Below are 15,170 nucleotides of genomic sequence, written 5' to 3'. Positions count from 1 at the left end.
TTTTTATAACTAAAAAACCTGAGGGGACAGAAAGGCACATTGCCTTAAAAAAAAATCTGATAAAATGGTCTAATAGTTGCAATGTAAATAGGAAAGCCTTCTGCCTACCGTTTCTTAAAACGAACGGCCTTGCATCTTGGCACCTTTCACCCTCCAAGCAACAATATGATGTGCACAGTTCACAGCATCACATTATTACAACATGAAGGGATGTGGGTGATTGCCAATTGGAAGGTCGGCAGTTCGAATCCCCACAACGGAGTGAGCTCCTGTTGTTCTGTCCCAGCTCTTGCCAACGTAGCAGTTCGAAAGCACACCAGTGCAAGTAAATAAATAGGTACTGCTGCATCAGGAAGGTAAGCGGTGTTTCCGTGTGCTCTGGCTTCCGTCATGGTGTTCCGTTGCGCCTGAAGCGGTTTAGTCATGCTGGCCACATGACCCAGAAAGGTGTCTGCGGACAAATGCCGGCTCCCTCAGCCTGGAAGCGAGATAAGCGCCACAGCCCCATAGTCGCCTTTGACTGGACTTAACCGTCCAGGGGTCCTTTACCTTTACTATTACGACATACTAAGGCAAGAAAGGCCCCTACCAAAGTGTGGTGGAGAGCACAGCACCCTCACAAGTTTAATAGGATGGGTAGGCAAACTAAGGCCCGGGGCCAGCCCAATCGCCTTCTCAATCTGGCCTGCTGACGGTCTGGGAATCAGCGTGTTTTTACATGAGTAGAATGTGTGCTTTTATTTAAAATGCATCTCTGGGTTATTTACAATACAACACCTTTATTGACATAAATAAAACACTAAGCATAAAACCATCTATATATACTGAAATTCTAAAACATACAATGTATAAGAAGGAAGAAGAAGAAGAAGAAGAAGAAGAGTTTGGATTTGATATCCCGCTTTTCACTACCCGAAGGCGTCTCAAAGCGGCTAACAATCTCCTTTCCCTTCCTCCCCCACAACAAACACTCTGTGAGGTGAGTGGGGCTGAGAGACTTCAGAGAAGTGTGACTAGCCCAAGGTCCCCCAGCAGCTGCATGTGGAGGAGCGGGGACGCGAACCCGGTTCACCAGATTACGAGTCTAATCTTTGGCAACTGCTATTGTACAGACCAGAGCACCCCAGATTTTACTTCAAAAATCCTGGTCAAAAATTGTGCCGTAGCTCTAGTGACTTCAGGAGAATCATCCCTCAGCAAAAATTGGACTATGAGTTGTTTATTAGAAGGGATCCTGGGCCATAGAGAGGACATCAAAGGATCTTCATGAAAGGTATTAAAAAGAGGGCAGTCCAGAACGATCTGGGTTATTTGTGGGGCATAGGATTTGGTTCATTTCCCCCCCAAAAAATATAGTCCGGCCCCCTGCTGAAAAAGTTTGCTGAGCCCTGTTTAAGAGTCTCAGAGCAGTATCACAAGAATGGGAACTTATTAGATTTGCATCAGAACAGCCTCCCTCTGGCAAGGGACGTGTCATAATGGGTGAGGCCAGCACCATCAGATTATGAGCCATCACGCTCCTGATGCATGTTCCTTTTGGTGGACAACCTGCAGACCCAAAGGCTGCGACCCTCAGCCTAATTTCATGCGGGCAGCAAGGAGGGGGAAAGGAGAGGGGGAAACGAGCTGCAGAAAAGGGAAGGGTATGGGGTCTCCTGCCCGCCGGGCGCCACTCGCCAGATGCCCTACAGCCACCAAAACCATATGGCCCAATAAATTGCTCCAGAAAAAATGCCGCAAAAAATGGTAGACCATATTGTGAAGAAGTGTGCATGCACACGAAAGCTCATACCAAGAACAAACTCAGTTGGTCTCTAAGGTGCTACTGGAAAGAATTTTTGATTTCATATTGTGAGAAAATTCCATGAAGATATGGCCTGTTGGTGGGAAGCGATGAGAAAAATTAAAATCTCAGAAGTCATTTCATAAAACTATCTTCTGGGAAACCTTACATTGGCTATAGCAGACATTTAAAACATTAAAAAGGAATAGAATTGAATGGATGAGCAGCGGTGTAGCTAGCTTCTCCCCCAACATAGATCTCATACACTGCAATGTGCCGGAAAGGGTTTTTGTGTATCACTCAAAGGCTGAAATGCATAAGGAGAACCTTCTAACTAAGCATACAGAATAATAATCCGTACCAGAGTAATCTAAAGCAAATTGCTTCTTTACCCAACATATGTAGACATAAATGCTTAAAGGGGTGGGGGAGAGGGAAAATAATTAATTACAAGAAGTGTCCGGGGAGAGGAAATGGATTGAAAAATTGACTCCGAGTTATAAAAATAAGTAATTTTGGCGAACTTGCAGGAGGCTTATTCTATTAAATAAACATTATTACAGCGAATGAGTTAGGGAGGGTTATGAAGTCTTGGGGTTGGCAGTAAGTGTTCTCTCCTGTTGCCTGAGGCCCCAGTCATCCTCAGATATTAATCTTCTAAAGTACTCTAAATGCTGAAGAGATAAACACTTGAAATATGAAAATGTTTCTCCGACCCCCACCCCCACCCCCACAGCCATAGACACAGTGACCCAGTGTCAACCCGAGATATTTGCTAGTTGCCCAGACATCCTGTGCTTCTCTCTAAACCAGGTTATTCTGTAAGTGATATGGTTGCTTCAAGGCTTAGCAGCAGCAGAAGCAACAACAGGAAAAAAGTGTGCAAGAGACACACATACTCATTGGTTCTGCTATCAAGAAGGTGCGGGGGGACGGGGGACTACGAAGCAGGGGTGGAATAATACTTTTATCACACAAAAACTGTGCAAAGGACACACACCGGCCTCCCCCCATTCTGGTAGGCCTACTTAACACCTCTCTCTAAGCCGAGCTCAGAAACTACTGGGGTGGGGGCCTTTAAGAAGCAGGGCATGGAGGATTGAAAAAAGGGGGGGGGCAAATTCCACTCCTTTCCACTGCACAACTTCATTTAGTGTTAAAAGTAGTACACCCCCACCCCCACAAGCATATATGGTTTCACCCTTCATGAAGGTTGGAAGGGACCCATCCATGCGACATTTTGAAGCACACAGAGCAGTAAGCATTTTTGTTGTTGTCGTTTAGTCGTGTCTGACTCTGACCAGAGCCGCTAGGTGGTTTTTTAAGTAAATAGCAGCTGCAGGGGCCTGGGGCCTGGGATGAGACTTCCAAGGGCAAAGGGATTAAGAAAAAAATCCCATCGCTGCCCCCATGGTTGCAATGGCATTTATTTAACAACAACAACACTTTGCATGAACAACATCTCATCTAGTCTGTTGTTGTTGTTTAGTCGTTTAGTCGTGTCCGACGCTTCGTGACCCTGTGGACCAGAGCTTTCCAGGCACTCCTGTCTTCCACTGCCTCCCGCGGTTTGGTCAGACTCATGTTGGTAGCTTCGAAAACACTGTCCAACCACCTCGTCCTCTGTTGTCCCCTTCTCCTTATGCCCACAATCTTTCCCAACATCAGGGTCTTTTCCAGGGAGTCTTCTCTTCTCATGAGGTGGCCAAAGTATTGGAGCCTCAGCTTGAGGATCTGTCCTTCCAGTAAGCACTCAGGGCTGATTTCTTTAAGGATGGATAAGTTTGATCTTCTTGCAGTCCATGGGACTCTCAAGAGTCTCCTCCAGCACCATAATTCAAAAGCATCAATTCTTTGGCGATCAGCCTTATTTATGGTCCAGCTCTCACTTCCATACATCACTACTGGGAAAACCATAGCTTTATATCGGCGTATATAAAAGCACACATGGACACGAAGCCATGTTGCGCCAGTTGGTTCTTTCTATAAATCTTTTCATAGAAAAGATGTAGGTGGCTACTGTCCCCAAATCCCAATTATTCAGTTTCCTCTACCAAAATATTGGATGGGTGATAATTCCGTATGACATATTTTGACATGCATGAGCCTTAGAAACCTCTCCGGAAAAAGGTTAAGTCAGAAATGACTGGAACAGAATACAGTGGTACCTCGGGTTACAGATGCTTCAGGTTACAGACTCCGCTAACCCAGAAATAGTACCTCGGGTTAAGAACTTTGCTTCAGGATGAGAACAGAAATTGTGCAGCAGTGGCACGGCAGCAGGCAGGAGGCCCCATTAGCTAAAGTGGTACTTCAGGTTAAGAACAGTTTCAGGTTAAGAACGGACCTTCAGAATGAATTAAGTTCTTAACCTGAGGTACCACTGTATCTGTATAGAGCTCCCCCCCTTGAGGCTCTGATATTTCAGTTCAACACATTCATTTTTTTATATAGAGAATTTATTGGTTTTTGCAAAACAAAGAACAACATAACACATACACCAACACAAACCCAAACACAAACCCAACAATCAAACCATAATAAAAACAAATACATATCACACCAATAATTCTTTTTCTTGTTTACACACACACACACAAAAACTTTTCTTGTTCGAATCAATACTAGGTGACTTCCCCCATTTTCTCTCCTTTGGTTCCAATTCTAATTTTACTTTAATAACTTCTCGTCTCTAAAATCATTCAAAAATCAAAACTAAACATACTTCTTAAAATCTAGTTCTTACTCCAAAATAATCTATCACTTCTTAGCTTGAATCAAATCTATTCCAAATATAACTTCATAATAATTAATAATATAACTACATAACACAACATATTACTTCTTGTATCAAATCATACATCTTCTTTCACTTAGACTGCTGCTAATAAAGAAATTCAAATATCTCTTCTCTAATTCAAAAACTTAAAATCTTAGCACACCGGCTTCAGGGTACCATAATAAACCATCCTAATTTTATCCTTAATATAGTTCACCCTATCCCTTTTCTAACCATTTTCTTCCGCCATCTCGGGGTCTCCCCCCAGACATTTCTCCATCTTACACCAAAACCATTTTTCAGAATGTCCTCTTTTCTTATAAGTCCACAGTTCCAGACGCAGTCTGTAACAGCCCTTACAGGGAGCATCAGGGTACACAGATCATCACCTTCCAGCATCTCCGCTTCAAAATTCCGTTCATCTTCTAATTGTAGATATATAAATCTTTTCCCCATCATTCCTGGGCTCTCACCCCAGAAATTGGATATAAATTCAACACATTCAATTCTGCCCTCCCCCAAAGATCTCCAGAACCAGATCCCAGATTCACCCGGAAAGTCCATCACCCAGAAGCAGTGGGGATTTAGTTAGAAAACAAATCTTTCCTTCAACCACCGTGAAAGGGAATTCTGTGCTCAGTGGCATGTCAAGCTGTGTTCCAGTTAGGAGTTACTCTATGAGAAGGTCAGACAAGCTTTCCTGAGAAATATCTTGCCACCACTGCAGGAGAACATAGGGGGTTTGGAGCATATTCACAAGGGGAGAAGATGAGAGGCCCAACAGCCCAAGGCCAGCCCCCCAGAACCTTCAAAACCTTCTTCGAATGCATTGGGATTCACTTCTTTGGCAGATACTTAAGAGTTTGTGCCCAAGAAATGTCGCATGAAACGTGTCCCTTGAAAACAGAAAGTTTGAAACTAACTGCTGCAAACAAAACAGCCTAACCAGCTAGAAGTCCAATTAATCAGAAGCACTCTCCTTTATATACAAAACACACGTTCCCTTATTTCTGATCCGCCAAGCAGGAGGCGTTCGCTATCCTTCCTTTCAAAAGCCAGTCTTGTTATCTCCACCAACAAACAGCAATCAAGAAGAAACATCAGTCTGGTTTTCAAAAATGCTGCCTTTTTAGTCAAGAAAGATCCACTGGAAAACTGAGGGGAATGAATTGGGTTCATCAAATTCCCACGCTCATCACATACAGATGTTACAATGATCAGTACTAGCGTGTGCAGGCAGCTGGCGGGGTGTGTGTGTGTGAAATTAAGCAGTGTGAAGTATTCCCCTAAACAGCAGGCCCACTTCTGGTATCCTTGGATCTGTGGTGTAAAATCTTAATGCATGTTTACGGAAACTAAGCAAGTACAGGCAAGCATTTATTTGGAGCGAGCAAACCTCTCCTGTTCTTCCCCAGTCCCATTTGGAAATTTGGGGATGAGGGGAGCATCCACCCAGTGCAAGAAATGGCACCTCTTGGCAAACCTGCGTTATCCTCATTGCACTAGAACTCATATTGCAATGGCCTTACTTTAAAAAACCCAATACTTCAGTTCTTTTGCCCATGAGCCCATGCCTCTGTCTTAGAAGAGGTGTGGCATATAATGCTAATTTCAAGAGTTTAGTCCCACCCCCACCCCCCACCCCAGGCCCATGCTGAATTCCAGGCTTAGGGATAAATGTACAGTCGCATAGCGGAAAAGCTGTCCGGTTCTAATTTAGCATCTATAGCTGGAGAGAAGATACCAAAGGAGATCAAATAACTGTGCCAAGTACTGTGGCCTGAGTTAAGAAAGTATGGGCCAGAGTTGCAAACTCTTATAAATATTGGGAAATTCAGAGTGAGATATTCCAGCTCAGAGCCATTTCAGCTGCACAGATAAGGCAGATTGTTTTGTTTTCCTTAGTTAGGAGAATACCCCCATTCAACATGCCAGGTCGGGAAAGAATGCACATATTATATTAAACTGAATACTGCTTGATGACAAAAGCACCATGTGTGTGGACAGCTCACATATATCCCAGTCATCTCTCTGACATGCAATGACTTAACTTGCAGCAAATTTTGCCCATCTGTCAGTATTCACAAACGTGATTTCCTGGGAGGGCTGTACTATGTACCCCCCCCCCCCCAATATAAAACTGAATGACAATCTCCGTCTGAAAGCAGTGCAGCATCTCTTCAACTGTATAATAACTCAGAAGCCCCATTCATAGAATTTTAAAGGTATGTTGTGTTTCTTGTTCAGGAATTTATTACTTTATTCCACAGTTCGTGCGTCATACATTTCTTCCTTTTGGGATTACGTGAATTGGCTTACCCGGATAGGCCCCAATGCCTGGTCCTGAATGGCCAGTCCAGGTGTTTCTCGAATGAGGAATCCATGTAAATCCTGTAGATGTATCGTGAGTCCAACCACAAATATCTCCAGGAAGATCAAAGTTGCAGTTGAATCCCACGGGGATCTGAAAATCTGGTAACGAGAACAGAACAACATAAAAACAGGATTAAAGGAAGGCCAGTCACAGAGAAATGCTCTTTAATAACTAACATAGTTGGCAAACCATAAATAGCTGAGGAACTATGAAGTCTCTGCCATGTGTGCTTGCATGCTCTCTCTCTCTCATGATACTTTTAACATGTCTCACGTTTCGACAGCTTTGGGAATCAGTCTTATGTTCCAAATCATCAAAATTTACATGCCCACACCCCTCAGCTAACTAAATATAAGCAAAATCACCAAATGTTTCCATCCTCTCCTTATCCTTCAGAAAACCATACCCTTCCAAATGTCAGGGCTGTTCTCCAGCTGCCCTCCACCACACTATTGTGGAGTTAGAGAGAGAGAGAGAGAGAGAGAGAGAGAGAGAGAGAGAGAGAGAGAAAGCAAGGAGCCTCAGTATTTCTAATTACTGAATAATGATCAAAACACTAAGATTCCAGGCCAAGATGGTGGCCTGTGTTATGAGACTTCCCGGGGGGGCAAGTTGTTAGACTGACCCCCAAGCAGGAACAAAGCCTCTGTGCCTTCCTGGCTACTCGAGTCCAGGGGCACATCAGTAATATGTGATTGTTCCCAGCTTGCAAGAACAACACACACAAGCCAGTGAAGGCTAAAACTACTTTATTGCAGTTAAAATGCAGAGTATGCCTCTGCGTAGCCAGCTCATAAATTCAGAGCTGTCTATACTTGCGTCCAGCATCTCTGGGCCAGAACAGAAAGTAAGGAATACAACAGTACATTACAATAACATCACATGTGTGGGAAGCTAGTAAGGCTAGTGGCTTTCCCACAGGGTGAATACATGACTCATAGTCAGGTGACCTCGCTGCTGAGGCTTTTCGCAGCTCGGCTTGTAATAATATCACAACAGCCTGAACAGTAGCAATTTTTGGAGCTCCAGAATCCTACTTGCATCCTCGGTACTGGATCCTTTTTTTGTGGGGGGGGGGGGAATGTTGAGACATTTCTGCTCGTTGTTTGTTTCTTTGATTTCAGAATTGTCTTTGCTGTTTCTGCGTTCTGGTCTTCTTAGTCCACAAATCAAGTACGCAGAGCAGGACTATGCAGTGGCACTTTTGAAAAACTATTGCTGATTAAGGTGTCTGTGTCAAATCTGCAGGACTTGGTGAACAGGTTAAACAACTGATATGGTAGGGAGGACATGGGGGCCAGTAAAATGGAGGCCACCAAAAAACCTACAGGCACGTAACACTGCTCTCAAGCCAAGTATTAGAAAAAATTTCAGAACTTGGGGGTTCAGGGGCAAGGAGAAGAAGGGAACTCCAGCAATCTTCTCTGCGAGCTCCTTTCATCGCTGAATGATTATTCATTTGCCTGAGGGCCTTTATAGTGAAGATTATCAGGTTCCCCACTAAAGAAGATCGCTTAAAGTGTGCAGTGGGTAAGGATAAACCGAGCACTGGCAGAATCCTGACCTCTCCGGAATATGTGAAGGAGTTAGTTGAAGCCCAACATATGAAGGATAAAGCTGGTTCCTATCCACACTTATGCAGGTATGTCTTACATGTTTAGCCTGGAGAAGAGAAGGTTAAGGGTGATATGATAGCCATGTTCAAATATATAAAAGGATGTCATATAGAGGAGGGTGAAAGGTTGTTTTCTGCTGCTCCAGAGAAGCGGACACGGGGCAATGGATTCAAACTACAAGAAAGAAGATTCCACCTAAACATTAGGAAGAACTTCCTGACAGTGAGAGCTGTTCGACAGTGGAATTTGCTAGCAAGGAGTGTGGTGGAGTCTCCTTCTTTGGAGGTCTTTAAGCGGAGGCTTGACAGCCATCTGTCAGGAATGCTTTGATGGTGTTTCCTGCTTGGCAGGGGGTTGGACTGGATGGCCCTTGTGGTCTCTTCCAACTCTATGATTCTATGAGAAATGCAAATGACTTGATCCTCCACAGATTTCAGGCTGGTTACAGTGCGCCAGTACATTGGTTAAGCAGAAAATCTGTTTTATTTGCGTCAGCACATCTGCAAGGTGCTTGCCTGTGTACATGGCAGGATGACTTGCAGAAGTGATCCAATACCGGATAGAAAGCCATCCCTCAGAACTGGCCCTCCCATGAAGGATAGAACTGAAGGCCAAACCAGATGTGTACTTGTTATGTAGCAGACAGCAGATGCTGCATTTTTCCTTAATAAATAACAGGGGTAGAGGACTCCAATTCTCAGTGTAGACAGTGCACCTGAAGGAGATTCCTCCATGAGGCTTAGAGCCTTAGAGGGGAAAGTCCTCATTTATACCAATGGGGGCTTCTTTTCCCTTTCAATCTCAGTTGGGGAGTAAAGAGAGAAGCCTCCCCTTACATGGGCTGCCTTCCCAGTGAGAATCTGAGTGAGAAACACAAGTTGTAGCTGCAGGCTACTTGGGAAGGACAAAAAAAGAGAGTTCTACCAGGCCATGCTTTCAGCAAAGCAAATAGCCCTCCAACACTGGAAACCACGGACGGATCACGCCAAACACATAAAATGAGACGCAATGCCTACCTGGTGCAAAAAATGAAACTCCTCCAATTCAAGAGTTTGCTTTGCTGGACACAGTGAAGTGAAGTGAAGTAAAGGTACCCCTGACCGTTAGGTCCAGTCGCGGATGACTCTGGGGTTGGGGCGCTCATCTCGCTTTACTAGCCAAGGGAGCCGGCAGACAGCTTCCGGGTCATGTGGCCAGCATGACTTAAGCCGCTTCTGGCGAACCAGAGCAGCGCACGGAAACGCCGTTGACTTTCCCGCCGGAGTGGTACCTATTTATCTACTTGCACTTTGTGCTTTCGAACTGCTAGGGTTGGACACCATATGCAACCCTAATTCTATATTGAATGTATAAAATGGCTGCATAGTAGAAAATAGTAGAAAGGAATCTACTATTGCTAAAAAAAATAAGGGAATGAGTGGAACCAAGGGATAGAAGGCACAGGATGGAGAGAATGGATTGAGCGTCTTTATTGTAAAAATGCAGAATCCCTAATTCTCTCTCTCTCTCTCTCCATATATATGCTGCCTCTCTGCTCTAAATAAATAGATAAATAGACAAACAAACAAATAAAGAAATCCCTGCATGTAGAACACTAGCATGCCAAGGAGAAGGCTAGGCTGAAACATGTCAATGTAAATTACCCAAATAATGTGGATGCTCCCAGACCAGTTGATAAATGAGATTGGAAGGGAGCATTCTCTCAGAAGCTACTCAGGGCAATCTCTGTATAAGCTCTGGTCGATATAGGTTGAACATAAATACATCAGTCATCTTTTTTATTTTTTTATTTTTAAGCAACCCTTAACAATACAGTAAATCAATGCAGCATTTTGTGAAGTCACTCACTCCTTGCCATTAAATAAGATCAGACTTCTCTGACCAAGCCTCTCTAGAGCTTCAACTGTCACTAGTAATATCGTCCCGCAATCATCAGCTTTCTTGGCTAAGAAGCTCGAGGAAAAACAAGAACCATCACTTAGCAGCAAACTCATTATTGACAACAATATAACTGGAATGGCCAAACTGAAGCTCGGGGCTTAGCTGTGCTCTCAAGAGATTCGAACCTGACTCCTACCCAACTTGAGGAAGAAATAGTTCACGAAACAAGTTGCTCTCTCCCGGCCAAGGAGAGGGTAGGGCAGGAGCCAGGGCACATCGTAAATTTTATAGCCGTCAGGGCATGGGTGAGGGCAGGTGTGTGGTATAGGAGTGCCATTCCTCGCGGCCCTGGCATGACAAAAGTAGCATGTGTTCTGGCCTTAGGAATGGGCAAGCTCAGAAGAGGGAACGTGGCAAGACATTGGTGACAGCTCTTGTCAGGAAGACTGTATCTTCCTTGGAAATGTGACCCAGGTCAGTGGAGGATGGGGAGCAAGAGGTTCCCAAACTGAGCTGTGTAGGAACTGTGGGATCGGCGAGAGAGGGGTGAGAGGCAGCAGGCCAAGAATCTGTGCTCACCATACAGGAAATGGAAGGAAGAAGTGGGGTGGGGGGAAGAGGGAGGAAGAAGGGGCCCAAGGAACCCAAAGTTGTCTCCTGGCTTTATGGTGCGAAAGGTGAAATTCCAGCATTAATTATAAAGACCGTTTCTTCATCTAAGTTGCTGCAGGCTGCAACAGAGAGCTCCCGAGAGAAATGGCCAAATAACCGCTTCTGCTGAGGTCATTCTTTCTGCTTCCCTTGGAGTACGAACGCTCAGGCTGAGAGCAATGTTTGAAACCTTCGCAAGGGGCAAGTTGTGGCTCCTGGCCAAACAGACATATTTTTTTCCCCTGCGGACTTTTCAATGTAGGATAATAATATTGGCCCAGAAAAATACCTGCGTTCTCCAAACAGCCATCACCACAGTCGGTTGCTTCTTCGTCTGTGGGAAACTGAGTGGTGGTCTCCTCGCTCCTCAAGGTGGGCTTCAGAGTCTCCGCAGTGGACTTGACATCTGCATTTAAAAGAAGGGAGCGAGGGGAGAGACAGGACAAAGAGCGATCATTTCGCTGGATTCGGAAAGAAGAAAGCAGACAGGCTAGCAACATAGCACGCGGTTTCACTCACTCGAGAGAATGCAGCAGGGAATGTGTCCAAACCCCAGTCATGAGGCTTTTTGTTTACAGAACAAAAAACCCTCTGTATTTGTAAGTTCTTAATTACATAGTCATACACCGGATCGTTATGCTAAACGGTTCCTCAGAAAACCTTTGTTGTATGGATAGCAAAGTTCGCCCTCGCTTTCTGCCTGTGGGTGGCTGATGCAATCGGAGGCTAGTGGGTTCTACACTAAAAGGGTCGATGTGGTTTACCTTTGAGGAAAAGTCTTACCTTATGCAGGGAGTTGGGAAAAGATTGGTTTTGCTTAACTGAATTGCCAGCCAGCGAGCCTCAGGACCCTAATTTGCTGTCCTGGAGGTAAAGCCCAAGACTAGTCAGTTGTTATGAACCTAACTACCAGCTGCTCTCTGCTTCTGTCAACACCCCAATCCTTGAAACCGCATTTCCTTATGGCACTCTGCATCTCAAGCATCCTGAGACAGTATACTGGCAAGAACTGTTGCAGTCATGCGAGGTATGAAGCAGTGGGAAGAGAAGGGGGTAGATATTTAGAGGACCAGTTACCGAGAACTGAGGTGGCCATGATTCTATGCAGACACGGAAAGAACAAAGCAGTCAACGCTAGGATTCTGCAAGGATATCAACAGAAGGGGTGATGTTGATCCCAAGAACAGGAAGCACACCGTGGAATCAGACCAGAACTAAATTTTAACCATTGGAATAATGAATTCAGACTCACAGCACTCGAGTCACGAAACCTAACAGAAAAGCTTCCTTATGTGCAGGGTAATAAGGTGAGGGGGAAGAAAAGTTTCTCACATGCCACAGATGTCAACATGGCTCAAGTCACTTGTAAAGCTTGATTTATGGATGTAGAGGAAATAAAGAATTCTTTCATCTTTGGACTCCAGTGGACAACCATCTCCTTTGTACTTAGGTTCCTACTGATTTTGGTTTGGGTTTTAAAAAGCAAGGAGGTTTGCTACAACTTCGTGAAAACTGAGATCACAGGCAACACATTCTTTCCCCTTCTTTACAGAAATGAGACATGGGAAAGACCGGCACCCACATAAACACCCTGAACATGGCAATGCAAAGGAACAAGTCACTCAACACCACAAATGATGCAACTACAGAAGGGAGCAAAAGAATTTCTAGTGTGCTGTGACTCTTTGCTGAAAGGCATCTGGCTTCACACTTCAGTTGTACACTTTATCCCACTGCATTTTTTTTTTTAAAAAAAAAGACCCCATGAAACTACCTAATGGCAGGTGTCACGGGCAATTTAAGCCACAAATGAATGAAGTTAAGATCAACAGTAACTTATATTACAGGCACTTACTGCTCCACTTAAGGAGAGAATTAGGCTGGAAGAGCATTTTGAAGAATCTCATTATGCTCCCAAGCTTAGAGGAAGTCGGTGTGATACAAGACTGTTCAAATGCAATGCCAAAACAAACATCAAAGATGTTGCGATACGGAAACAGGAGTTCTGAACTAAGGAAACACAAATTCTGTGAAAGAAATAGGCTATGGAAATCAATGTGCCTGGTAAGTTGTGTTCCATAAACGTGTTCAAGGCTTTTACTGTGTGCTCAATTAACTGAGCTTTTGCATTGGTTTTGGGGCTGATGAAAGGGAGAGAGACGTACGGGTAAGTCAGAGACAGGTGGACTTTAAGGAGAGGAGAATACACATGGACCAGTACACAGGAACCTTTGCACATCCTGCCATGTGGATCAAGTGAGAGAGCGCATGGCAGACAAGTGTTAGGAAAGCACCCATCTCATTGCTTCATGGCATGTCCAATGGCTCAGCACATGAGATGAGTGTCAGGTCTACTTTGCCGAAGCGTACGCAAAAGGTTGTGTGAATACGTCCTATGACTGGAAACCAGGGGGAGATAAGCAATACACCGATGTTTTGTTCCTTGAACATTGAAGCCATTATCAGATATTGCCTGCATATTTTCACATATATATATATCCACAACCATTAAATATAAGAAATCTGGGATTGCTTGTTTTTTTAAAAATGGAAGCAGAGCTTCTTAAGAATCATAATCTGGCAGCAGATACCACACTTTTCGTGGGAGTCAGCATGAAAGAAGCTGGCAAACATTTCACTACTAATTTCAGGTTATCATTAGATAAAATTGAAAGCTGAAGAAAATTGTTTTAAACACCTTTCCTTTTGCTTGGACATTCTAGGCCTAAATAACCTTTCAAAAAACCTTCAACCATCTCCTCTGGCTTTGGGCAGAAAACTGTGCAACTACAAACTTGCCAAAATTACAAGGTCAAATCTGTTGCAGTGCCATCAAACTCCAAAGGCATCTGAGAACAGGTTACATGCAAGGAATTGAAGCATCTGAGTACTGAAAACTCCCAGGGAAAGCAAAAAAAGTCCAAAGCTGAGTCAGATACAGTAAACCGTTTCCCCTTGTGCACTGATTTACAGTAGGAACACAACTGTGTGAGAGATCTTTGAACAGGAAAAGCCACACACTGTGCTGGCATCCTCTGCTGCTGTAATTTTAGAGTCGCTCCAGTGTATTGCATGGTCAATAGAGCTGTACAGGTTTCATGGCAGAATAAAGCAAAATTGCTCCAGCAGCAGGACAGGCAACATGCTCCAAGAATGAAAAGTGAGGGAAAGGTGGCCTCTCTCCTGCCGTGCAGTGTGTGTGCTTGCAAAAGGCATCTGTGGATCCTGTTACAACGTTCTGTAGCAATGGAAACCAGATGTTTGGAAGTTCAAAGGAGGGAAGACCAGTCACGAGCTCATGTTCGTCAATCTTCGGGGGGGGGGGAATGTTGGCAGGTCCTTGAAACAAGCCAGCTGTTGACCTACTGATTCAATTCCACCCCCACCCCACCCCAAAGTACCAGCCAGTGAATCAGATCCTGAACTGGGAGTTCTCTAGTGCAGCTACTTCAGCCTATTACTTCTTGCCCTCGGGAACAAATGCCTCAGTAAGAAGAAGACCTGTGCAAGTTCACATCTTTGAAGTGGTCATTTATTGTGTAACCGGATTGATTAGTACTACTTGTATTTGGTGGCAAAAACGAGGCCCAAGTATTGCCATGGCTTGTCCCCATCAGAGGGGGGGTCATATGGGCCACTTGACCCGGGCCTCCGATTCCAAAGGGGGCCTCGGTCAGCATATTCACAATCGCTCACCATTATTAAAATGTAAATACTTAAAACAATCCTTTTCCCTATGTATTTTTAAAAAGCACTATTGTATTATCTATATTTTCCGTTTTGTCTTTATATGCAGATACGGTTCAAGCCTTGAAATCCCCAGGGTATAAAAAAGGGGGGGGGCACATTATCTACCTGGCCCAGGCCTCTGCCTGGCTCTGCAAGGGCCATGGCTCAGTTCCTCAGTACCTAGCACTGTGCTGCACTTATGCTGTTGTAGTAGACATTGAAGCGCCGATATTTGGAACTCGCAATCGATTTTTGCAGGTGTTGCTTAGGTCAGTTAACAGGCCTCACAGCGTGAGGGGGGTAGGTATGGGTGGCCGAAAGGCAAAGCACGGGGTCTCCACTGGGTGACTCCACTCG

General features: G+C 44.5%; 1 protein-coding gene across 3 annotated transcripts in view; it reads right to left on the bottom strand.

Moving 5' to 3' along the window:
• Nucleotides 1-15,170, bottom strand: part of NRP2 (neuropilin 2) — a 216,527-nt gene that overhangs the window by 76,072 nt on the left and 125,285 nt on the right. For all 3 annotated transcript variants that reach the window (XM_033170007.1, XM_033170016.1, XM_033169999.1), the window contains exons 11-12: nucleotides 11,374-11,490; nucleotides 6,882-7,034 (exon numbers count right to left, since the gene is read on the bottom strand). In XM_033170007.1, coding sequence (XP_033025898.1) covers nucleotides 6,882-7,034; nucleotides 11,374-11,490 — 270 coding nt within the window. The remainder of the gene's footprint in view (nucleotides 1-6,881; nucleotides 7,035-11,373; nucleotides 11,491-15,170) is intronic.

This window comes from Lacerta agilis, chromosome 1 (genome assembly GCF_009819535.1).
Source record: "Lacerta agilis isolate rLacAgi1 chromosome 1, rLacAgi1.pri, whole genome shotgun sequence".
Taxonomy (NCBI): Eukaryota; Metazoa; Chordata; class Lepidosauria; order Squamata; family Lacertidae; genus Lacerta; species Lacerta agilis.
The sequence above is the reverse complement of the archived record's forward strand: the minus strand, read 5'-3'. Positions and strand labels throughout refer to the sequence as shown.